The 26323-nt window shown below is 41.9% G+C and overlaps 1 protein-coding gene across 1 annotated transcript in view; it reads left to right on the forward strand.

Moving 5' to 3' along the window:
* Positions 1-26323, forward strand: part of Atp10b (ATPase phospholipid transporting 10B (putative)) — a 175367-nt gene that overhangs the window by 76220 nt on the left and 72824 nt on the right. The window contains exon 4 of the mRNA XM_032911974.1: positions 17132-17336. Within this exon, the coding sequence (XP_032767865.1) occupies positions 17132-17336 (205 nt within the window). The remainder of the gene's footprint in view (positions 1-17131; positions 17337-26323) is intronic.

A 26323-nucleotide genomic window follows, 5' to 3' on the forward strand; every position in this document is an offset into this window, starting at 1 on the left:
ACCACTGAGCTAAATCCCCAGCCCCAGCAATATGACTTTTAAACTTTATTTATTTGTGCGTGTGTGTGTGTGTGTGTGTGTGTCTCTCTCTCTCTGTGTGTGTGCACGCACCAAAATAAACATATGAAAGCCAAAGGCCAGCTTGTCCAAGTTGGCTTTCCCTTCTACTATATAGGGTCTGAGTATTGAACATAAGTCATCAGACTTGCTGGCAAGCACCCTCACCCACTAAGCTAACCCTATATATTCTTTTAAAATATTTTTTTAATTTCTTTTAAATTACTAGTTTAAAGATAATAGTATAATTACATCATTTCCCCCTCCTTTTCCTCCCTCAAATCCTTCCATATACCTTTCTCTTTTTAAAATTCATTGTCTCTTTTCTCATTAATTACTGTTATGTATACATATACATATATGCATATACACATTCTTAAATGCAATCTGCTAAGTCTGGATAATGTTCCTTTTTGTATGTTTTCAGAGATGACCATTTAGTATTAGGGAGCACATTAGTAAGCTCTTCCCTGGGAAAGACTATTTCTCCTGCTCTTCAATATTCTTTAATTGCCTGTAGTTCTGTGTTAGGGTTGATGCCTCATAGTCTTTCCCCAGTGCACATTAGCATGTCTATTATTGTCATTCACCTTATGTTCGGGTACTCATGTTTGTGAGACTTTGTGTGTAACTTCTGACATTACTAGGAGATAGTCTCACAGCAAACTCCCCTGTCGTCTGGTTCTTATATTCCCAATCCCCACTTCCCCAATGATTCCTGAGCCTTCAGTGAGCAAATGTTTTGTAGATGTATTAGTTGAGCCTGGGCATTTGATTAGTTGTGGTTTTCTCTAATGCTTTCTAGCTGTTGAAAAGACGATGGGTAGAAATAAGTCCTTATCCCTTAGTGAGGGTATAAGGGTGACATTCATATGTGGGTATAAAGACAAACATTTAAAGTGTAGTTAGGTATTATGCTGGTTTAATAAAGTGGAGGTCGTAGGTTCTCCTTCAAGATCCATGACCTTTAATAGCCTTGATTAGTTGGGGATGATTTCCCTCTTGTTTCGTGGGACATAGTCTAATTAGTGAGTTATTACCAAGGTGTACATGTCACTGCTGATCATTGAGGGTTACTATACATACATATATATACATATATATATATATATATATATATATATATATAGAGAGAGAGAGAGAGAGAGAGACAGTTGTATTGTGGGGCTTTTCTTAGATAATAGTTTGATTGCTTAAGACTTTTGTTTTTAGACATTAAGTTTGCTTAAGTCAGTGATGATGAGCTGGAGGTGATTTTGACACATACCTCCCCTCACCACCCCTTTAAACATATGGTGATAGGTTGGGCATAAGTTGTAGATAGAATACTACTGGCATCTAGTGGATGGAGGCTGGGGGTACCAGGACATATCCTAAGAGAACAACACACACACACACACACACACACACACACACACACACACACACACACACAGAGACACACACAAAATCTAGTCAAAAACAGGGTTGAAGTTGTAAAACCTCGATGTAACTCATGAAAACCCTCATATTCTTAGTCACCCAGACACTGTGTTATTTTTAAAATTGGGTTAGAAACCCAAGTATTAAACTCTATGACGATTAGATCATTATAGGAGACTAATTTCCTAAGAAGTTCTTTTGAGAGTGTTAGGTGAAGTGTCTCTCTCTCTCTCTCTCTCTCTCTCTCTCTCTCTCTCTCTCTCTCTCTCTCTCACACACACACACACACACACACACACACACACACACACACACACAGAGTGTATGCCATTTTTTAAAGCATCAGGGTGCCTAGAAATCGGTTTGTTAACTAACCTGGTAGGTTTTAGGACCCAGCGTTAGTGCACCTGTGTAGGAAAGGAAGACACCTGTGGATGATGACGCCTGCATGCCAACAGGTGGAGTCTCAAACAGGCAGAAGGAAGTGCCAGGTGACAAACACCCATTCTCTGCAAGCTCCTTCCCGAGAGTTCTCCCAGACTGCTTGCAGACCAACTTGCTGGTTTTCTTCTTTCTTTTCTTTTTTTTCTAACTTTTTTATTGTGAGTTTTGGAAGAAGAAAGAGGAGTTTTAAGCAAGGGAGAATAAAAGATGCTAATTAAATTATGAGAATCAAAGAGACAGGCTTAAGCAGAGATGAGGAAGGAAGGGAGGAAAAGGAGAAAAAAGAAAGAAGACAAGAAAAGGGTCGTGGTCTCCAATCTGCCTTTCGAAGGATGGCCTTACAAAGAAAACCCCAACCGCCATTATCGGGGAAACCAAGTCAAGACCAGCAAGTACACGGTGTTGTCCTTCATACCCAAGAACATTTTTGAGCAGCTGCACCGGTTTGCCAATCTCTATTTTGTGGGCATTGTCGTTCTGAATTTCATCCCCGTGGTCAATGCGTTCCAGCCAGAGGTGAGCATGGTTCCGGTCTGTGTCATCCTCACCGTCACAGCCATCAAGGATGCTTGGGAAGACTTTCGGAGATACAAATCTGATAAAGTCATCAATAACCGAGAGTCCCTGGTCTACAGCAGGTAAATCTAAGGTCTCTGGGGCAGTCTCACTGCGACTTTCAGCCTAACTTCCTCCGGCTGCCACCCCTGCTAGCAGAACGAATGGGGGCAGAGGCTCTGATCGTTTTTTACCTGAATGAAGTGTTAGCAGAAATGCTGAGCAAAAGAAGACTAAGGAAGGCTTTTCAAATGAGAAAGTCTTGGGTTTGTAGTAATTTCTTGGAAGATTCTTCTATAAATTGTCTTTCCTAATTAGTCCGGTGTCGCTATGACTCTGTCTAATTCCGGGAGGAGAAAACCATCACTGTGTTTCAGGAGACAGATAGAGCTTTGAGTTACAACCAGAGCCTGAGGATACATCCCAGGTGGAGCACTATCTGCAGTCATGTGGTGGCCTCGGGCAAGTGATGTAAATGTCCTGCCATAATTCCTATAGCTTAAGGAATTCTTGACTTGCTCATGAGACCGATACAAAATACTCCTAAGGATTGTGTAATGCCAGACACGTAAATAGGGGCCACACTCACTTTTATTTTTTTATTTATTTATTTTTTTTTTTTTGGTTCTTTTTTTTTTCCAGAGCTGGGGACCGAACCCAGGGCCTTGCGCTTCCTGGGCAAGCGCTCTACCACTGAGCTAAATCCCCAACCCCCACACTCACTTTTAGAATGCAAAATTCCTGTCTGCCCAGCTATGGACCTGGAATCTCATTTCTACTGTGTGATATTCCCCCAAAACATTGCCTGCCTGCCCTGCTCTCACCACACTGTTTAATATTGTTATGTATATGCAGATATTTTGCAAATTTCTGTTGGCCAAATGGCCCAGGGGGACTCTGTGGGGCATGCTTTTCTTTGATGAGGGGAAAAGGACAGAATCAAGGAATGTCTCTATTTTGTAACAACCTGGGTGACTACAAAAGAACTAGGAGAGCTGAGTTCAGACTGGATGAAAGAAAGTGTGACAGGATGCCTATTGAGTGAGCTAACAGCCATGGATACCTGAACTGCTTAGACATGAAAGGCTTAGTTTCTTATTAAATAGGGAATGTCTTTTTCATTCATTCATCTCTCTTGTTCATTCTCTCTCTCTCTCTCTCTCTCTCCCTCTCTCTCCCTCCCTCCCTCCCTTCCCCTCCCTCCCTCCCTCCTCTGTCCCTCTCCCTCCCCTTCCCCATTTCCACCACCCTTTCTTCAGCTCGCTCTAGGACTGTGTCCTATTCCCTCTAACTTTATGAACTGCATCTGCACAGGTTTCCCTGTTGCCCTGGTCACCAGCAGAAATGAAAGGGAATGACTCTAAAGTGCCCACTCTAGGATCTGCTAACCTAGAAGACACTCTCTCCCCTGGGGGAATGAAAGTTTAGCTACTGGAACTGGATTATGGAAGGGCTTAAGAGACAAGGTCCACTAGAGAAGTTATGGCCAGGGGGAAGCCTCCAGGGGGACTACCACATACAAAGAATCCCTAAGTGAAACCATGCTCCCCACTCAGGAACACTAAGATGTGGCCATCTTGGCTGACAAGGCCACAATTATATGTCTAGAAAACTTAGTCTAAAGGAGAGTTAGTTCCTTCCTTCCTTTCTTTGCCTTTTTTTTCCTTTCCCAGCTAGACCTAATCATCAGGAGAACACTAGTCAGTTACAGGAGAGGAAGTCTAAGTGCAAAGCCTTTGCTTACAGGGAGAGCTATTAAGAAGCATTCGTTTTTTGCTGCCCCAACACACCCATCTTACTTTTTTTTTTAACCGCCTTTCCTCTTTATTGTTCCTGCACAAGTGGCACAAAGGCAAGCAGGAAGCTGCTCCCTTGCGAATCCAGCTCTTCCTGCTTTACCAGACTATCCCAGAAGAGTGCCCCTATTCTTGGCACCAACCCGCTGTTGATCAGATCATAGGCTCACCTACGCTTCGAGGCCGACTGACCTGTTGTTCTGTTCTCAAAATAACTTGGGAAAAAGCAAGATGACAACAACTGAGGAAAGGTCATAGCATGACTATCTATTAGTTATGTCTAATAGATGAAGTATGAGTGCACAGGCCTGTAATCTCAGACCTGGGGAGGCTGAGGCAGCAGGATCAGGGGTTCAAGGCCACCTTGGCTATATAGTTCAAAGCTAACCTGAATTACATGAGAACCTGTTCCAAATAATAATAATAATAAAAGAATTTAGAAAGGTGTTAGACCTCTCACTGTTAGGGAGAACAAAAAGGAGTTTTAGCATCTCTAAAGGGATGTTCAGTAGAATGACTGAAAGGGACATATTCTAAAGACATCCCACCCCAAAAGAGTTGCCGCTCATCACAAACTATGGCTCATGGTTGACAAAGGAAAAGTACACAGTAAAGAAATCTGTTCACGTTTAATTAGCTTCATGTTGCTCAAAAATAATTTTAGAACCTATGTATGGGAATGCTTGCTTTTTTCAGTAACAGCAAGATAATTAACTATGGAGGCCAGACAGGCGATGAGTGTTGGGTTGTGGTGGAGATGGTGTGACCTCCGAGGCACAATCTCAGAAGCTCACAACAGAGCTGGCTGTTAGCTAACACGCTTTGCTCCATGTGGAGACATAGCCAGTGCTGGATAGGCCAGATTGCCTGAGTCTCTTAGGGGACTGACTACAAGTTGCATCTTTATTGGGTCAAATTAATTGATCCTTTTACAATTTCATGCACATATATGCATGTATATAAATGTAATACTTTGATCATATTCCCCCATCATTCTTTCTTACTCCTGTCTTCCTCCTATTGAATGCCTTCTTCACCCCCACTCCTAGATGGTGTCTTCTTCATTCTCTTAGGTGTCAGGCTTCCCACTCTACTTAATTAGAATTGCATACATGAACTTATTTGTGTATTTACTTGTGTAAAGGTAACATACCAGATGCTACAGGCTGCAGTATCTGATCCCCACCCCCGCCCCGCTTCCTCCAGCAATCATTAACTGCCTGTTGCTCCTCTTCCAGGGTTGCTAATGACAGAATGGATGTAAAAGTTTCAGATAGTTTATTTGACCTAAAGTCCTGTTCTACCTGGAAGCCTATAATTCCCCCCAGTTTGTTTTACAATGTGCGAGGAATCAGGAGTCTTTGCAAAATAATGATTGTGTTCTTCTGAGGCCAACCCTCTAACCCTCGATGGAGGGGCTGTCTTTGAAAAGAAGGAGTTATGATTTTTTGGGGGACAGAAGGCTTGGGAGTCAGCTGCCTGTCCTCTAGGCTCACATCCTCAACTAACCTTGAATACCCTGGGAATCCTCAGCTAACTCTGAGTATACTGGGAAGGTCATTTGAATCTCTGCATTCCTTAAGGCTTTCGGGTCCTGGGAGATGTACTACTAAAAAAAAAAAATTCAAAATATATCATCTATATGCTACTGTGCACTGGTCTAATAACACATGATAACATAATTACGAGTCAGACCTGACCTTCAGCAAGCATCATGTCTAGTACTGTGTTGCCTCAGTTATTTTATTCCCACCAGTGGTAGTAACCTCAATCAAAGAGATATACACAGCAAGAGGTTGTGATGGCTGAAGCCGGCACAGGTGACTTGAGATAAACAAATACTTCAATGAGCTTCTAGATCCTGATTCACCATTTAGTCCTTGTCTTTGTTGGCTGAACCCTCAGACAATTGTGCTTCATGACAATGACAGGGCTGCAGCAGGACTAGCCCCCAGAGCTACTTCTAATAACCCACAAAGGGATAAAGGCAGATATTTCTGGTGGCCTTCATAGAAAGTCAAGAGAGGAAACTTACTCCAAGCCCCCTCACATCTCAGTGCCCCCTGCCCATCACTGACCCAATCCCTGGGGGCAGGAAAAAAGATTATAATAAGTTATGCCTAAGGCAAGGTTCTTATCCAAAGAGGCCCTCAACTCTGTCACTTCAAAATCCTGTCTCTGTCAGCTGTTTTCCACATAGTGATGGGAACATGCCCACCCTGGAGCACCCTACACTGGATAGATGTTCCTAAAGTTTGTCTTATTCTGGAATACACAGGTTCTGTGAAAAACCATGACAGGAGAAGCCAGATGCAGCTTGTGTGTTAATGATTATCTGAACCAATGAATACCAAGCGCCTTGCCCTGTTGCAAGAGATCAGTGTCACAGGATAAGCTATCAGACAACCGAGGGTTGAAAAAGTGAGTGTTTCTGAGGAATACCTAAAAGCTTATGTCTCAAGCACCCACACTTCCCTCTGTGATCCTCTGTGAATCTTTTCTATACCTTTCTCCTCTTTTGCAATTAAGCACAAAAGCCTGTAGAACTCTGCTCACTACCTAATCCCATGCATCATCCAGTCTAGACTCATTTCTCCAGTGAGGAAATGCCTTTTGCGAACAGCAGAAGCCTTGTTAACAGAATTACAATCCTGTTAGAGCATTTTCTTTTAATATAGCAACAGTGCTTATGGTCGAGAGGTGACCCATTAATCAGATTTATGGAATGACTTGGAGGGGAGATTAGCTTCGGAATTGTATTAGCTTAGCTTCTCCCAGGGCTCTGTTTAATGAATCCAGAAACTATACCCAGCAAGAGACTTGTATTTTTTTCCAGCTAGCTTAGGAAATTGTATTTATATTCAAAAACATGCAGTATAGGAAGAATGTGAGCTGAGGGATTTGGGGTGGGATTTGTCCCCAAATTGAAATAGAGAACAAAGTCCAGCCTGACTTACAGCAGCCAGTCACTGACTTATTTAACTGTCTAGCAAACTGTGTGTGTGTATGTGTGTGTGTGTGTGTGTGTGTGTGTGTGTGTGTGTTGTAGAGGAAGTATGTCTATGCATAGATACACATGTGTGCATATGTATAGAGACTAGAGATTGACATCAGGTGTCTTCCTCCTTTGCTAAGCACTTTAGTTTTTGAGACAGGGTCTCTCACTAAACTCAGCACTTATGGGTTTGATGGGCTGTCCATTAAACTCTGGAATATGCCTGTCTCTGCACACATGTTGCTAGGGTTACAGACTCGTGCTAGCTACCACACTTGGTGGTTAGTGTTGGGGATATAAACTCAGGTATTAATGTTTATATGGCAGACACTATCCAAACTAAGCCACTTCTCCATCCCCTGTTCAGCAAATGTTAACTGGTACCATAATTAATAGTGTGGCATCATGGCAATGTGTCCTCAAGGGACTCTCGGCCCAGGGTACATGAGATGCTTACAAACAGTCATAATCCCCCCCCCCATGTACTTTGGTGTCCTATATTCAAGGAGGCAGGAGACATGGTACTATGGAGAAGAATGTAGGGGTTCAGCTACCTGCATGAAATGCCAAAGCCAAGGGAAGCCTTCCTCAAAGAGGTGACCATTCAGGGGACATCAAAACAGGAGAAATTCTTGGCCAGGCCTAGGGAGCACTGTCCAGTTTGGAGTCTAGTCATATGTCAACTGAAGACTACACATGTGGATTATAATGGTATCAAAAAGGTCAGGAAGGAAAAAGAAAGAAATGCTTGAAAGTTGAGACTAAATGAGAGAATACATTACTGGTTTTCAAATTCTCTCTCTCTCTCTCTCTCTCTCTCTCTCTCTCTCTCTCTCTGTGTGTGTGTGTGTGTGTGTGTGTGTGCGTGTGTGTGTCATATTAGTATGAACATGCCCATGCAGCTTTGTGTCTGCATATGCACACACTTGTTTTCTGGGGGTCAGTGTTGGGTATCTTCCTCCATTGTTCTTCTTATTGGTTGAAACAGTGTCTGCCACTCAACCTGGAGCTCACCAAATGGCTAGGCTAGCTGAGGAACAAGCTCCAATGATTAGTTCTGCCAATGACGGCTCATCTGAACTATCTGCTGGCATGGTAGGCATTTTACAGACTGAGCCATCTCCCCTATTCCTAAATTTGACATTTTAGCAGGACATGGAAAGTCTTATTTCTAGAAATAAGGTACCTTTGATGTCAAGGTAACTCCATGTGCTGCAACACAAAAGAGGCCAGCAGTCACTAGTGCTGGCTGCCTGACTGGGCCTTCAGCCTGGTTTTGGCAGTTGCCTGCCCTGACAGCATCCACAGTGAATAAGTTGAAGATGGAAGAAATAAACATGCTGGTGTTGATTGTCTTGCTAATTATCTAGTGACCTAAATAGAGCCACGTCAATAATGGGACCCAACTGGTCTCACCTTTAAATGCTGATCGTAATTCTCCCCGAGGTCTGTTTCATGAGGAAATAGGCAGATGGCATACAAGAGGGCTCTGAAATGGCATTCCTATAGAAACAAACTCTAGAATACATGGCCACAGGATGTGGAGTACAGGAAGAAAATAGTTTCATAGTGACTTGACTGAACACAGCCATCAGATACTCCACATCAAACCTGCACTTGGCCAGAGCACAATGGCCCTATCTCGTGAATGCTTCACATGAGCCTCTGTTTCAACATTTGGCCATCCCCACACTGAATATCGGGTTCAGGGAAGGCAACATGTGTCCTCCCTAGCCCAGACCCAAAAAGAGTTGGGCCATATATAAAATCCAACATGCCCTAAGCATAAGAATGTCATGTGTGTGCTGCTACCAGTGGTGCTGTGGTCCCCATTTGCCTTTATGTCTCCTCAGTAGTGGTCTAGAGAATCTAAAAAGGAGAGATGAGCAAAATTTGGTCTTTCCTGGAGTCATGCTAACATCAACATACCATTATAAATCTACCTTCATGCCCAAACAATTTCTGGGGGGTGTTCTTTGTACTAAGTGAGCTGGTGTATATTTTAGCATGTACTGCTAAACCCTTGGTGTTGTGCCTAGCATTCAGCAGCCCTTAAATAATATTATCTAAAATACCACTGATGAGACTTTCCACACCTTGACAGCAAGGACTCTCCATGAATTTGACCCAAGAAAAGCACAAAAGAAAGGCTGATGGCTAGAGTTTAAAAATATGTGAGAGAAGTGGGGAAAAGATTGTATCTGTAGAGCTTAACTTCAAGCTCCAACATTCAGCCAAACAGACATCAGGGGAGAATCTGAGAAATGCAGACAGCGGAAAAATATCCAGGGTCATTTGAAGTGTGACTGTGAAAATTACCACAGCCTGAGGGTCACAAACCAACAGACCATGGTGTTCACAGCCCAGGTCTTGGTTCTGCATATGGCAAACCCAGTATCCATATTACAAATGTCTCCCACCCACACACTAGCCCCTCTGCCTTGCTTCATGCTCACAGAAATAAAAACCACTTGGGCCAATTTAGCTTGTCATTTCAGAAGAGACTGCATTAGGTCCCCCAAACTCAGAGGCAGGAGAGCCATAAAACAAGAGTCCAAGTATGCTGAAGCTCTGAACTCTTGTCACCAGAAATGAGATATGTGTCAGCAAGGGGGAATTCATGGCCTCTGTCTTGCCATTACTGAGCTCAGGACTCTAAAAGGTGACACTCATGTTCTCATTTAGCCTCCATTAGGCTTCCATCACCATCTTTCCCTTCATCTACTGTGTACCTCATTTCCAAACAGAGTGTCTATTCCACATTAAGCTATAGTGCCCCTCACTGCAACTCACAAATCCTTGTGTGATCTTACCTGAGTAAGGTAGCTTGTCCCAGCCCTGTCTTTCTCATCTAAAAAAGAGAAAAAATGGTAGTAATGAAAGTTGCCTAATTAGGTAGATAAATGGTCATGTACGTCTGGTGCTGGGCTCCTTATCAGCACTCCATTTATGTCAGCCCATAATATGAGATCTCATTATTATTATTAGAAGCCTTCAGTGGGGAGTCTGTATGACTAATTGTCAAAACGGCTTCAATCAGTTTCTCATTTGCATAATATTCAAGATGAATCTACAAGATATCATATTTAACAAATACTCAGCTTACCCAATCCTAGGAACATAAATAGAGACCTTCTCATCTCTCGGCAAGGTCATCCCATAGTGAAAACAAAAGGTGCATGAAGCTATAAGGCAACAGAAGGGTGATATGCAAGCAGGATGCCAACAAGCCATGCAACACTGACGTTCACTGCCTCAGGGTGTGAAGAGAGAGGTTAGAGAAAGTTCATACGCACTGTGCTGTGTGCCATCAGATACCCCTAGGCTACTTAGTCATAATCCAGTAGCCATGGGCTTACAGGAATACTCCTGTGACTCCCCGTCCTGTGAGGCATGGTGTGCCTGTGGCCATCACTTCTTAATGACGGTCTGTTCTAAGTTATTCTCTCTGAATGTGGCAACTACATAGTCAGTGGAGTTAGAGATGAGTGCCATCTCAGAGCTTGGAGCTTTGACACCTAACATCTATCTGAGACCCGGTATGGCCAGACTTCTGTAGACTCTGGCAGAGAACAGGGCAGTGCTAAAACAAAGGCCACACTGTTAGGGATGCTCAGCCTCAACATGTTGATTTAGGAGTTGGATCCTCTCCTGCCAATCAATTGCCAGCTGTCCTGGATGGGGCCCAGCATCTCTAGTGCAGTCAATGTAACTTAAGTCCTACAATGTCTCCAGCCCAGACGTGGTTCCTACTTCCCTCTGTTCCTCTACCTCAACTGCTCCTTTATAGAGTTTCCTTAACTCCTCCATGTCTAACAAACTCCTCCTGTGTGGTCTGTACCAGACAAGCAAGTATAGACAATAAAGGATTTTAAGGCAAGTAGGAAGTTGTACTGTCTATCCCCTGCCCCAGCCCCAGTCCCAGCCCCAGTCCCAGGCTATGTTTAATGCAATTCCTTCAATCTCAGTGTCATTTACTTGGATCAGGTCAAGAACTAAGATGGCATCACCCTTTTCAAGTCCTACTCTCTCTCACCAGACATTCCTCCCAGCCAACAAATCCCATACCTCACGTGTATCTGCTAACAAAATAGGCAGCTACCATAGTTCCTAGTCCTCCGTTACTACGGCAATGCTGCGTTCTTCTCCAACCTAGAAACAGCTACAAGGAGAAGATGAGCAGCTATAAATACCAGTGTAGTGAACTTTCAGCTACAACTACCAGAAGTCCCTCATCCCATTTGAATAACCTGAGGGTCAGACTAAGAAGGTGCTGGTGAGAGCGCTCACTCAGTAAAGTGTTTCTTATAAGTCAGATCCACGGAAGCCACAAAAATTCTGGGCATGGTGACATATTTGTAGTCTAAGAACTGGGGCGGGCATAGAGAAAAGGATTGCTGAAGCTCATGGCACACACAGCCTAGCCTACGTGGCAAGGTGTAGGACAGTGAGAGATCCTGTCTCAAAAATAAATGGTAGCTGGGGATTTAGCTCAGTGGTAGAGCGCTTACCTAGGAAGCAAGGCCCTGGGTTCGGGTCCCCAGCTCTAAAAAAAAAAAAAAAAAAAAAAAAAAAAAAAAAAACAAAAAAAAAAAAAATAAAATAAAATAAATGGTAGGTAGCACTTAAACAGTGACAACTGAGGTTGACCTCTGATCCCACACATATGCACAAATGTATGCACCTGAGAACATGTTAGCACCTGTGCACGCCTACACACACACACACACACACACACACACACACACACACACACAAGAAAAGTTCAAGGCTAGACAGCTGTAAAAGTTAGAATTATCCTTTAAACGCAGCTCAAGTGACTCTGCTGTTCCCATTTTCCCATATGCCTCAGACCTCCACACTCAAGTTCTCAAACAACCAGGTATTATAAACAGGCTTGAACCAGCCACTGGCTATGGAGAGAAGAGTGGGTCTAGCATGAGCTTTTCCACCAATACCCTCACCTTGGTCAGACCTCGACAGCCTTCGAGTAAAGAATAGGGATAGGACTATATATCTAGCCTACTCACCCAGCTCAAAGTTGGAGCAGCCATGCTCCAGGGCAGGAACTGTTCAGTTTACTGAAATGGTAATCTCTTTCTATTCTGGGTCTGGGGAAAGGTTTATATTTGTAGAGTTTCAGGAGTTTATACATTATTATTGCCTGGGCCCAAACCATAAAACTTATGAGTAGCATGAAGAAGAAAATGTAAGGGCACAAGAAGGGTGGAAAGCCCTCACCATACCACAAACAATCATTTCTCTCCGCATTGTGAAGGAATCTGTGTCTAATGAGACTAACTAGAAACAAAGCCCTAAATGCACTCCCTCATGTGGATTAAGCCCCAGTCCCCAATCCATAACCTTGTGAGGTGATGCAGATAAAGAAATACAGGTTCGGAGAAGTTGTGTAATTTGCCTAAGGTTTCACAGACAATGTTCAGGGAAGCTTGGATTCAAACATACTCATTTTTTAAATAAATTTATTTCATTTTTATTATGTGCATCTATGTTTGGGTATGACGGCAGGTGCACAGGTGCCTGCACAGGCCAGAAGAGGGTGTCAGATCCCCTGAACTAGGATTGTCGGTGGTTGTTAGCCACAAGATGTGGGTGATATGAATCAAACCCAGATCTCCTGCAAGAGCAGTGTGAAGTCTATCATTGAGCCATGTCTCCAGCTCAAACACACATTCCTAATCCCTGGACTGCCTTCATTCTTCTTAGTGGTCCCCATTCACTCTAGATAGCCACCTGGGACATTCTAGACTTCCTATATGAGCATGCTGAAGGACAGCCCAGGGTCATAAGTTCCATAAGTTTATCCTCCTGACAGGTCTAGTCTTCTCCAGTCCCCATGGTTCTTTGCATCAGGACCCAAGCATAGGAGAAATGGAACCTTGAGCATCCTCTTCTCCATCTTTCCCTCTCACCCATTTCCACATGGCATACAACGGGTTAAAAAACCTCTCTTGCTGTTTATTTTACCTTATTTTTTTAAAGGCTATCTTCTCCCAGAAAGCTGTTTAGCACCGAGCCACTTAATTTCTCCTCAAGGTAGAATCTGCCAGATGGAGTCTTTGTCCAAAGCCGCGTAAATTTGTCTTCTGTTTAAACAGCAGTGAACATTGCAGGCAACTAAAATAGCAGTGAGTCCCCAGGTGCAAACTCACCGAGCAGGGGAACAACAAGGGTCTGTGTGCATCCACCTGGGGCAGCTGTTCCAAGCGGGCCATATTAATGAGGGAATGACTCCAGCTGGCAGCTCCTGGCCAGCTGCTGGTCACATCCGAGTGTCACTCGGTGTAGAAGCATGCCACTTTTACGCTTCAGCTAAATTCTGCTGTTTCTCACCTCCCTTGGCTGGACACCCTTGGGCTATGCATCCCTGGCTGCTCCGCAGACATGCTGCTGACAGATGAACTGACGAAGTGTACCCCAAAGCATTGGGCAACCAGAGAAAAGTGCCCAAGTGTGAAATGGAAGTGTCCCTAAAGGTCCAGTAAAGTATGTCTATCATCCTAGAACATAGCTGAATTAGGTTACTGTAACATATCATCTTATAACACCACTACAAATAAAATTTCTTAGATGATGTACCCAATAAGGAATGTCACATGCACATATTAAACTGCCTGCCCCCAAAATACCTTTTAAATGAATACCTATAGCCCCAGTATTAGTCTCCCTCTGGGGACTCCTGGAGAAAGCATGGGACTGTTGGAGAAGAACAGTATTTCTGGAAGCTTGTTTCAGGAACCACACTCCAGACCCTGGAACATCAATTTGCTGAGATCCTTCTTCTACTCTTAAGCAAAAGTTTGTGGGGCAGGGGTTAGGGTTTGTGTGTGCAGGTGATTGTTGCCTGATCCAAAGCCACCGGATGTAATTATAAACATAAAAAGTCCAAAGGACAAAGACAAGGTTGGCAGAGTAGTGACAACCTGCATTACAGAAGTGAAGAGACAAACCTCCAGGAATAATCGTGATGTCCCTTCCCTATCCTGTTTTGTCTGAGAAAAGAATTGGCATATAGAAACAACTGCCCAGCATGGTGGTGGCCTCACTGGGATCCAAGCAGTATCATAAAGAAGACAGCACAAGTCTAGTCTAGTGATATGTGAATCATGACAAAGACCAAAAGAGTAGCATTTCAGCCCAGTTTGACCACCTAAGTGTGTATGCACCCCAAACTAACCTCCAGAGCCTCCCATCTTCCCTTATTCCTACCTATACCCCATCCTAAGCAGGGGAGACCTTTACTGGGAAGTGGAGAGAGCAGACTTGTTTTCACCCATGGAGGTGCTTTGGTTTTGATTTTGCTCTGCATGTAGCAATCCCATCTAGCATATTTGTCACAACTTTCAGAATGAGGAAACTCTGAAAATGATGACCATTCAGATGATGCTCACATTCAAGGATGTTCTCCCTAGTCCATCCTGACACACCAGGCGGGATGCTGATGTTGTAGTAATCAACAGATACCCCCACAGGCCCGAAGGCTTTATCTGATAGATCCCAGCTACCGCCACAGAAGCCAAAGGCTGGGAGGAAATAAAGGGAGACGTGAATAAACTGGGGGATAACCCTTTGTTCCTTGGGGGCAAGTTTCCTTTAATATTAAGAATCACTTTTTTTCTCTCAAAATGAAAAGATAAAGCAATAGAAACCATGCCCTCCTTCATTCTCTGAAAGTTCATTTGGCACTGAGAGTTTAGTCTATCCCACAGCCTTTAAAGAGCCTTGTACCTGAACACTCAACAAGTAATCCCAGGGCTGAGTTGCTGTGGCTGTTTTGCTCTTTGGATAAAACCTAAGTATACAAATGAATATATTTTTTAATATATCTGTGAAGGGATAAATGGGAATAGAGGTGATAGGACTGTCCCCATTCTTCATTTTTAAGAAGAGATATGGAGTACAATGGGTGTGTGGATGGAACTAATCAAAAGTATGTGGAAATCTGACACACGCTTTATCACATAAGAAATACTGATAATGCTACAGAGAGACTGTCCCCACATTTGGTAGCCATGTGGGCATGATTGCCGTGGATTAGACCAATAATGTTACATTTGGCTCCTAGGGTCAAGGAATATTTCTGCATACCCTGTAATAACCTTGAGATGTAAGGCTGTTCACCAAGCCTGATGACTTTCTACTCTGATGGGCTCTTCCTCCAGGCTTTCAGATGGAAGCAACTTCATTTCAAAAGCTGGGAGTCTTCTGTGGGAGCCATGTATGATACAAAATATTAGGAGGGATTTGCTAAGATTCTCTAGAGAACCTAGAGAAGGAAAGACAACAGTCATTTGGACCTCTTTGAGAACTTTCGTTCACATCTCAGATTCCAGCAAAAACAACAGATCCAGAGTTCAGCATCTAGTGGAAATGGCACAGAATTAAGCTGTGTCCCTAGACCCAGGTCCACTTAGAGATATCAACTTTAAGCCAGCATGGCTCAAATAAAAAAACCACATAGGGAATACTGGTCTAGTTTCAAATCTCACATTGAAGGAGGAACATTAGAGGTACGATCATAGACGAACCCACATGTCTAGGATAGGTCTTGAAACTACATGATCCAAGGAATAATTAAGGATATCTTAGACATTAGACATGGCTTGGCATGGACAGAAGACTTTATAGGACCCTGAGGGATAGTTTTAAATAGTTTTTAAAGATAGAAAATAAGAGCTTCTGGATTACTTAGGAGAGCAAAACTTGTAAATAGTTGGCTGGGTGTAACAAAGACTTTCTGATAATGAGAGCTCTTTGTAAATGCAATGTGCTATTCAGAAAGAGGGAATAGAAGAGCTAATGTGTTATACTAGCTGGGAGTGGCTAGCAGTAAAAGCTGTGAGCTTTGACATTAAGCTGGATACAAGCTCAGGTTGTACAACTCTGGTTTTATGAGACTTGAGGAAAGAAAGATTTGATCCTCAGTTTCTTTGTTTGTGAAATTCATATAATGTCTGCACCAATGAATTGTCATATAAGCAAGCAAACGTTGACACCAGTACTCAGTGTGTTGTAAATGTGAAATTGGCAGGTCTTCTTGCTACTGTTATTATCTAAGTTGGATAAACTACAGAGAGGTAAACATATCATTTCCTTCCCGATCCTCAGTCCTCTGATTTCCAGTTACAGTGGGTCCCATGCTATCAAACTCCCTGGTAACTTCTTACTAATGTTCTAAATGTGTCTAGAGGTTGCCATTTTATCAGTGTCCCACACATTGTTAATGATCAATATCTTCACTTTTATTGCCCCCTTGCTGCCAGTAATTTAGAACAATCCTTTCTCTATCTGTGGTCTTTGTACCTTTGCTTTCTTCTGTGATAACTGCCACAGTTCCCTTCCCTTCCCCCTTAAAGAACTCTTCCACCCAGGAAAGAAAGGCTCAGCACAATGCCTGGTCAACACTTGGTAATTGCTTTAAACTCTAAAAAATCAAAGGAACAGATTCTATAAACCAAAAGTAACTTAGGGGAGGAAGAATTTTATTTGGCTTACAAGTCCAGGACACAGACCATTATTGCAGGGACATCAAGGCCAAGAGCAGAGAGAAAATTAATTTCTGGATGCATGCTCGCTTGATCACTCACTCTCTAGTTTATACTCAGTCAGCCTCCTTTTCTCTTACACCACTGAGGACCCCGACCCTGTGAAGGATGCTACCCACTTTGGGCTGAGTCATCCAATAATCAAGATATGCCCACAAGCCAACCTGATCTACCCATTTCCTCAATGGAGACCCTTACTGTTGACTTTTAGATTGTGGCAAGTTGACATCTAAAGTAAGCCATTGCACTGAGGAATCTCAAAGCTTACTGAGACCCCTCTCCTTCTTACACCCTAGAAAAGAACAAAGCTACATGCAGAAGCGCTGGCAGGATGTGCGTGTAGGAGACTTTGTCCAGATGCGGTGCAATGAGATTGTCCCAGCCGATATCCTGCTTCTCTTCTCCTCAGACCCCAGTGGGGTCTGCCATCTGGAAACTGCCAACTTGGATGGAGAGACCAACCTCAAGCAGAGGCGTGTTGTGAAGGGCTTCTCACAGCAGGTAAATGCTCTCTCTATAAAACCTTCCATGGTGAGATAAGAGACAAGAAGCAAGCTTATCTCTTGGAATGCTGAACCTACACTGGCAGGAAGAAGGGGGAGGTAGCAGATGCCTCTTTAGAAATTCAGTCCTCCCAGCAACCTTCTGGGTAGCAATCATGCCCATATCACAGATGAGGAAAACTGAGGCTAATAAGTCTGAAGGACTGATTTCAAAAGTGATGACTAACTGTCCTCCTGGAAAATCTACCTTGTATTGAAAATCAAGTCCCACAACTGCTCAGCTAAGAATGCAACCAACCCTCTCCTTTGTTCTCAGGCGACCCTGTTCATTTTGCTCAGATCAAACACGAATCTTTAATATTCCTTTGGCTCTCTCTTAACTACAGCAAAGAAGTAGTTGTTATTCCCAGTTGCCCCTGCCGTGTGTGTGTGTGTGTGTGTGTGTGTGTGTGTGTGTGTGTGTGTGTGTATGCATGTGTATGTGTGTGTGTGCATGTGCATGTGTGTGCATGTGTGTGTATGTGTGTGTATGTGTCTGTGTGTGTGTGTATGTGTGTGCGCAAATGCATGTGTGTTCCAATATGGGTGCCTATTTGCATAAATATCTGCATTTGATATCAGGTGTGTCCTCAGAAGCTATTACTGAAACTTATGAATGTGGGCCTTACTGTATAGGCTGCTAGGTGGCCCACAAGCTCAGGGACCCACCTGACTCTAGCTCTCCAGCACCAGGATTACATTTATCATGCTGAGCTTTTCTTTTTTTTTAAAAGTAGGTTCTGAAAATCAAACTCAACTGCTCTCCTCATGTGTTCACAACAAGCACTTAACCAACTGAGTTGTGTCCCAGTTCCCACTTTCCCTTTTGTGAACCTACCTCACTGACAGCCCTAATCCTCTCCAAAGTCAGCCATTGTTGACACCTTTGTTAATTCTTCACACATAACCAGCAGAGCAGGATGGTAGAGGAAACACAGAGAATTTGGTGGTGACCAGCTCCAACTCTAGGTTTTGACAAACTGGATTTAACTACTAAGTTCTGACATGGATAAAGTGTCTCATTTTACAGAAGTTACCACTCTCTCATACTTTGTTTACTTTATCATTAGAAAAAAAGGTAAAAATAATACTTCTCCCCTAGAGTAATTCTAAAGACTAAATGGTATAGACCTGATTGCTTAGCATGAAGAGAACACTGAAAGAGTAGTTGCTATTAATATCAATGATTTTCATAAACAGTTTTTGTTGGCTAATTGGATGTGATATTCTGGTTTTCAATTGCAGTTCTCCTTATATAGCTTGATTTCCAACCTCTATTGATGGGGAAAAAGAATTCTGTCATTTTTTTTATTCTGCTGGCTTTTGGCTATGGAGGAATTAAATGAGTCAGGGGATTTGGGAGAAAGGAAACAAATGTTCCACTCCTCCAAGGGTCTCATGAGCTGTAGTTCTGTGGTCTATTCCATTTCTCAAGATGAAACCGTGTATTCTGACTCAGCTTGCCTCCTCTACGGTACCTGATGGGCAAGTCTCAACCACTTCCTATGTGATTGACAGCCATCTTCAGTCTGGTCCCTCCTCTCCACTTGTGGGCAGGAATGCTAACAGATACCCCATAGTTTTTCAAGAGAATAAACGGAAATAAGGGGGAAATAAGAGATTGTACCTGCTGCAGACACAGTAAATGGTGTCTCTGGCCCTCAGAACAAGAACACACCTGCACGGCACCATTACATCTCCACTCACTGATCTCTTGGCCTCCAAGCCCCACCCACTGAACTGGCTTGGCCTCTGAGTGTTACTTTCCTTGGCTTGTCTCTCTCGCATTCACTGAATCACTTTAGTGTTTATAAGGAGGAGAACAAAATCTGGTGTATGGTCACAAAGTCCTTCAAGGCAGGCAGGAACAATCTACATCTGGCCTTGGGGCCCTGTGACCTACTTCCTTGATGAGAAACCTTTTTAATTGATACTTACAGGAAAGTTTACACAGGACACACATCCATTACATGGGCACAGGGGAATCTGATACCTTAGTCTGGGGACAGGCAAAGATCTGTTAGACGTGGTATTTGATTCTATTCCTTTTCATTTAAGTCCTGGAAATCATAAAGCTTTGTTTGCATAGACATCTCTGTTTTAACTCCTATGACTTCATCCTCATCTAATTTTGAATCTCATTTCCTTTCTTACTTCAAAGCTATTGAATTTCAGCCATTGGCTTTTCTTCTTTCTTTTGCCTCAGCTCTGGACTGTTTCTTGTATATACTTTGGGATTTACCTAAAGGGAAACTAGGTGAAACAATTCTCATATTCCAACACCATAACCATTCGATTTAATAAACATTTCAAATTCTTACCCTGAATTCTCATGGGGTACTTGGCATTTCTTAAAAAGGTAAATTCACATGTGAAAAGAACATTTACAGACTTGGCTTCCAGAGTTCTTTGTCCTTATCCTGATTTTTCTTAGCTCAAGAGTGTCTGTGATTCACTAATGACAGTAATAAACTTGAGCCCATGCTAAGAGCTTTGTATGATTAACTAATCCACAACAGCCCAACCGATGGACAGCATTGTGGTCTTCATTTTACAAATGCAGAAACTAAGGCATAGAGAAGTCATGTCTCTAGCCCACAGTCACTGAGCTGTAGAGTTGAAACCAGAATTTAAAACCATGTTTGTTCTTAAAGTCTATGGTAGCTCACCTTCCTGGCCCTTTGGCTATTACCTTGTATTTATAGAGAGGTGTGTATGGAATGCACGTATTTATCATTTAAAGAGTCTTTCCAGAATTAAGTAGCAGGTTGCTGGAAGAACAAAAGCAGCAGGATTAAAGGTTTCAAGTTCAGCCCAGTCTCTGGACTGGGCATGTCCTGTATGCTCTGTGCTCCCTGCTTCTCCCTATTGTTTTTAATGCCCAAGGTTTCCGGGTATACACAGAATTCACTATTAGCTAATGCTGTACCACAGAGTTTCCCCAATGTATTGAACAATGTATTACAGATAAAAGTTGCAAGGAAAGAGAACACTGCAAAGAAAAATAAAACCAAAAGATAATAATAAACACGTTTTAACTTCTGTGTCCTATAGGACTTCTCTGATCCTTTAATGAGCCCGAAGGAGGCGAAGAAGCATGTAGCTTCCTAAATATTTGAGCATAGAAATCTTTTATTCCCAGGAAGAGATCCCAGAACTGCCCTAGGAAGGGTGGGAACACCACTCAGAGACTTGCTGCAGCTACATAGTGAGCGCTCAGCATGTACCATCGCTGTCCCTCAGGAGCTTTCACAAATATCTGTACCCTCTCCCATGCCACAGTGAGACAGTGCCCAGTAGGCATACCTTGAAAATGTTCCCCGACATTTTCTTGATAGAGACTCACTGACAACTTCTTAAAAACTGAAACAAAGAAAAGGCACCATTCTCGTGGGAAAAATAAAAACAAACAGAAAAACAAAACCCAAAAATAATAATTCCCCCAAATAAGCAAACAGGTAAGAACAACTATCACCATAGTAAGAAGGAATGGTAAATGGCCATCCATCCATGTTCCTCTTACTGTATGGCCACCCTTCTGAACACATTATCCTTTGGGTCCATACAGCCACCCTGTGAGGAGAGCATTGCTACCCTCTTCTGAAAGATGAAAATTCTGGGGAACAATAAAGGCAGATCTCACTATTGTCTCAGGAGATTTTAAACACCTCCTAATATGATTTCTGTAGAAACTTAAGAGTTTTGAATAATGAGTTTCCATGGCTTTTTGTTAATGTATTTTCCCTCTAAATTTATGTTCTTCATAAGACCCTCACTCTCCCCCAATGGTCTTTTACTAACCTCAGATGTTGCTAGAAGTCCCCACCTCAAATAATATTTCCATTATCTAGAAATGGTGAGAAATTGAAGGTGGCTTCCTTGGACAAGCATTCCCCAAGGCAGAATATGCCCAACACAGTCCCTAGCTCTTGAAAAACATGGTCAAGTCAAACTAATAAGCTAGAATCCCATAGACACCAACTTCATAGAGGGTTCAATGTACAATATATTCAGGTCCCTGGGTGCATTTTTTTTAGAACAAGTATTTATTTACATTCCTATGAAATTTTAGGGAAGGGGACATTTCCTGGATTTGACACAGACAGGATCGTGATAGGTGAAAGTGACCATTCATTCCCCTGGCTGAAGTAGTTTCTTCTTCTCTTTCTGCAAATGGAATTCAAGTACAATTATAAACATAGTAGCCACTGAGAAGTATCTGCTTTCTAGGACACTGTGGGGACCAGAACTGTTGTTCAAACCCTTTTCCTAGAACTAAAATTAGGTCAAAGTCATCGCTTTTTCAGCTGGAATCTTCTTGGGAGGAGTCATTTTTGAATTCACCTTTTCTTTTCTTTTTTTTTTAAATTTTTTTTAATTAACTTGTGTATTTCTTATTTACATTTCGAGAGTTATTCCCTTTCCCGGTTTCCTGGCCAACATCCCCCTAACCTCTCCCCCTTCACTTCTCTATGGGTGTTCCCCTCCCTATCCTCCCCCCCAACAATCATGTTCACTGGGGGTTCAGTCTTAGCAGGACCAAGGGCTTCCCCTTCCACTGGTGATCTTACTAGGCTATTCATTGCTACCTATGAGTTGGAGCCCAGGGTCAGTCCATGTATAGTCTTTAGGTAGTGGCTTAGTCCCTGGAAGCTCTGGTTGCTTGGCATTGTTGTACATATGGGGTCTCAAGCCCCTTCAAGCTCTTCCAGTTCTTTCTCTGATTCCTTCAACGGGGGTCCTATTCTCAGTTCAGTAGTTTGCTGCTGGCATTTGCGTCTGTATTTGCTGTATTCTGGGTGTGTCTCTCAGGAGAGATCTACATCCGGCTCCTGTCTGCCTGCACTTCTTTGCTTCATCCATCTTATCTAATTGGGTGGCTGTAAATGTATGGGCCACAGGTGGGGCAAGTTCTGAATGGGTGTTCCTTCCGTCTCTGTTTTAATCTTTGCCTCTCTATTCCCTGCCAAGGGTACTCTTGTTCCCCTTTTAAAGAAGGAGTGAAGCATTCACATTTTGATCATCCATCTTGAGTTTCATTTGTTCTATGCATCTAGGGTATGAATTCACCTTTTCAACAGTGAGTCCCATATCATATTACCGGTGAAGAGGTGGAAGCAAACGGTTTAACTTACTACTTTTCTAAGTTCTGCCCAGAATACAATTTGCCCAGAGAGTTAATTTGTTTATGTTTCTTATTTGTTAACATTCTGAATCTTGAATCCTCTAGAAATAAAGACCTTTGCTTCTTACTTTAGTAAATACACAAGTCACTAAAGTGAAAGAATCAGAAATGAATTCTCCAAATCAATACTCTAGCTCAAGCATGCTCTTGGTTGTCTGGCATCAAAATGATTGAAACTTAAGTCTACCAAAGCATGTATCCAACTATTTTCCCATCTGTGCTAGGCTAAGCCCAAACCTTGCCTGGCCATTTTAGCATCACTGAAGAGCTACCCAGCAATGGGGAATCTCGGTGATTTTAACAAGAGTCCCTGGTAGTTCACATGCATATTGAATTTGAAAGGCACTGTCCCAGGGCACCACTGATTAATAATTACATTTTCAACTCTTTGTTGAATATCTTTTAACTATTATAGCTTCCACCCCACCAATAGTTACTGCTTGAAAGCGTTTGCTCAGTTAGAAACAGTCAATTATTCTCTGCAGGAGAAGTACTCATTTTAGCATTTTTTAGAAACATGAACACTTGCCTACAAAGGCGTTGTGCTCCACTAAGGGCGAAAGAACCACCATCTCAAAACCTCGGCATAGTCGCCAACCCTCTCAACCTTGCCCGCCCTGAGAACCAGGCAAAATTTGCTTCCCCAGTAGAAATGGAATCCGGTAATGAGTCCTGCCCACCCATGACAGACTGTTCAAAATTTCTATCAAGAATATTTAGTGCTTTCTAGTTTATCACTGTTGAACAGTGGTTATATTTTTGTGGGTCATTTAGTATATAATCTATATAAAAGTATATAATTCTATGAAGCATCAATGTGTAACTTAAGTCAAGCTTGTACTGTATGCGATGAGTATTTTGTCTTGTTATTTCCCACAAAACCCTGTGTGGCAAGCACCTCTACGGTGCCCATTAGAAGTGAAACAATAGCATCTCAATTACCCTGCTAGTAGTGGACTAAACTTGCATAAAACGCAGGAAGGTTTCTCACTTATGACTTTTATTGTAGAAATTTTCAAGTATACATAAAATCTAGAGAATAATTTTATACATGTTCATGTACCCATTAAATAATTTAAACAAGCAGCACATACATAATTAAATCTAGTCATCTTTCCCCTCCCTCTTCGGCTTTGAAAGGTATTTTTAATAATCAACGTTTTAGCATTTCGCCAGCAAATATCTACCATGTATCTCTGAAGGATAAGTTTTTCCTGAACACCATCATCATGCCTCTAAAACAACAATAATTCTCTGATATTAACTTCTAAGTCAGTGGTCTTAACTAGTTTACCAGTGTATTTGCTTGAACCAGGCCAGATACTGAGGTTAATATCTTGTATTTCTTTCAACTTAGCATGTCTAGCTTATCTCTCTTCTTCCTTTGCATAGCTGGTATCAAGTTGCTTAAAAACCAATTTGTTTATTGTACAAAATTCACCATAAACTTGACTTTTTTGATTTTATTGTCTCTCTGTGGTATCATTTAACATGTTCCCTTTTCTAATCTATTTCTATACATTTGTAATTGGATCCAACACATGGATCATTCTTTAATGGACTATCTCTGTCTCTCTGTTCTCTCTCTCTGTCTGTCTCTCTCTCTGTCTCTGTCTCTCTCTGTGTCTCTGTCTCTGTCTCTGTCTCTGTCTCTGTCTCTCTCTCTCTCTCTCTCTCTCTCTCTCTCCATATGTGTGTGGTGTGTGTGTGGTGTGTGTGTGTGTGTGTAAAGACAGAGGGGTCATAGGAAACTGTGTTAGTTATTTTTCTGTTGCTATGTTAAAATAGTAAGCAAAAGCAAGTTAAGGAAGAATTTATTTTGACTTACAGTTTGAGATAGAGTCCATCATGGCAAAGAAGTGTGGCATGGGACTAGAGCAAGAAACTAGTTGATCACATTTTCATCCACATACAGGAAGCAGCAGTAAAACAGGAAAGGCGATGAACCTTCAAAGCCCTCCCCCCATCATATACTTCCTCTGTCAAGGCTTTATCTCCTAATGGTTCTATAACCTCCCAAACAGCCAACTGGGGACCAAGTGTTTCAATACGCAAGCCTATGGTGAATATTTCTTATTCAATCCACCACACATAGTGTATGAACATCTCACATAAGATGGTTGTCTTTTCTGCCCTGTTGATAGTCATTGGTGACAATTGGTTAGATCTATAAGTTCAATGGAGTTTTCACAGTGACTATAACCTAATTTAATTTCTTCTATGGAGAATTTATTTTTGCTGAGATGTCTCCTGTCCAGAAAATGCAGAAGACAGGATAATTTTCATTCATTTACCAGTTTTTAAAAGAACCTTTCTCCAGCATCTTTCAAAGATGTCTAGTGAATTTAAGTTTTGCTGCTCCAGTGTGACTGAGAACTCAAGGATTTAAACAGAAATGACACGTGTCAAATCTGTGCAGTTGCTGTCTTTACTGATTGTCCTCTTCAGCCAGTGATAAGTTCTTCAAAAGAAGTGTCACAGGTGTCACGTGACCCTTCAGTAGTCTCTGGTAGATCTGGTTCCTCTCTGTATGAAGTTGTATTCAGTGATCACTGTCAGTGCATGCTGGAGGTGCTCGTTGCTTTCTGTGATAATTATTCCTGTGCATTCAAGTAGAAAACACTTAAATTCAGGACTCAAAAATTTAACTGGACCTCACCCACACACTACATGTAGATCTTCCTGTTACTTCAGATAAAGTCCTTAGCCAGTGCATTGACCAGTCCCCTTTACTAGCTGTCACAGCAACTTTCTCTTCTAGAAAAACAAGATGTTGGAAACATTTTAGAAATGAAAAAAGTCAACTTGAGAGATGCTAGATTTTAGTAAAGCTTAACTAGTTAATATATTGTTCAGTCTGAATTAAAACTCAATTTTTATATACCTGACTGCTTTCACCAATGCTAAATTAATTATATGTCCTTTTATTTGTTGTCCCGGTTTCTTAATTGATTATAACTTTCCTGTACATGAAAATATCCAAGTTATATAAATTTTAATTACTTGTACAATAATGATAATTTAGTGACAGAACAATCCAATGAGAACCAAATAATTTTACCTTTGACTTATGTTTTGTGAATCTCTGGTCTCTTTTTTTAATAGACTATCTCCTATATTTTTTCCTAATGTATAGACACACAAATATACACATGCACACTGAAGCAAATATATGTACATATATATACACAGAAGAGATAGTCAAACACAGAAACACAGCAGGCATATATGCATAACAGCACACACAGATGCATGTAGACAGATTAACTATTCATGTGACCTATAGATACACACACAGATCCATGCACACAGGCACAATTATATGTGTCCATATAGACACACATGCACAGCATCAACATTGAATACCCTCTTCCCAGTGTTAGCATTATTTACACACAACTACTTAAAAGTGCTTTTCCATTTGTATTCATTCAGAACCCACTCTGCCAGGTTATGAGAAAGATGTAATCACACTAAGGTACTGATGGATGATAGCATAAAGATTTAAGATTTTTTCCAGTGGTTGGGGATTTAGCTCAGTGGTTCGGTCCCAAGCTCCGAAAAAAAGAAAAAAAGAAAAAAAAAGACTTAAAAAAAAAGATTTTTTCCATTCCACCATCTCTATAGCTAAACATATTTAGATTTAAATATTGGCCTACACAATCTTAACTGGTAAGAAAACTCATGTATATTTAAACTCAATATGGAAAACATTTCTTGTCTCACATGATAACCATACCTATCTAAGATGTGGATTAGTC

The sequence above is a fragment of the Rattus rattus genome, chromosome 9 (genome assembly GCF_011064425.1).
Source record: "Rattus rattus isolate New Zealand chromosome 9, Rrattus_CSIRO_v1, whole genome shotgun sequence".
Lineage (NCBI taxonomy): Eukaryota > Metazoa > Chordata > Mammalia > Rodentia > Muridae > Rattus > Rattus rattus.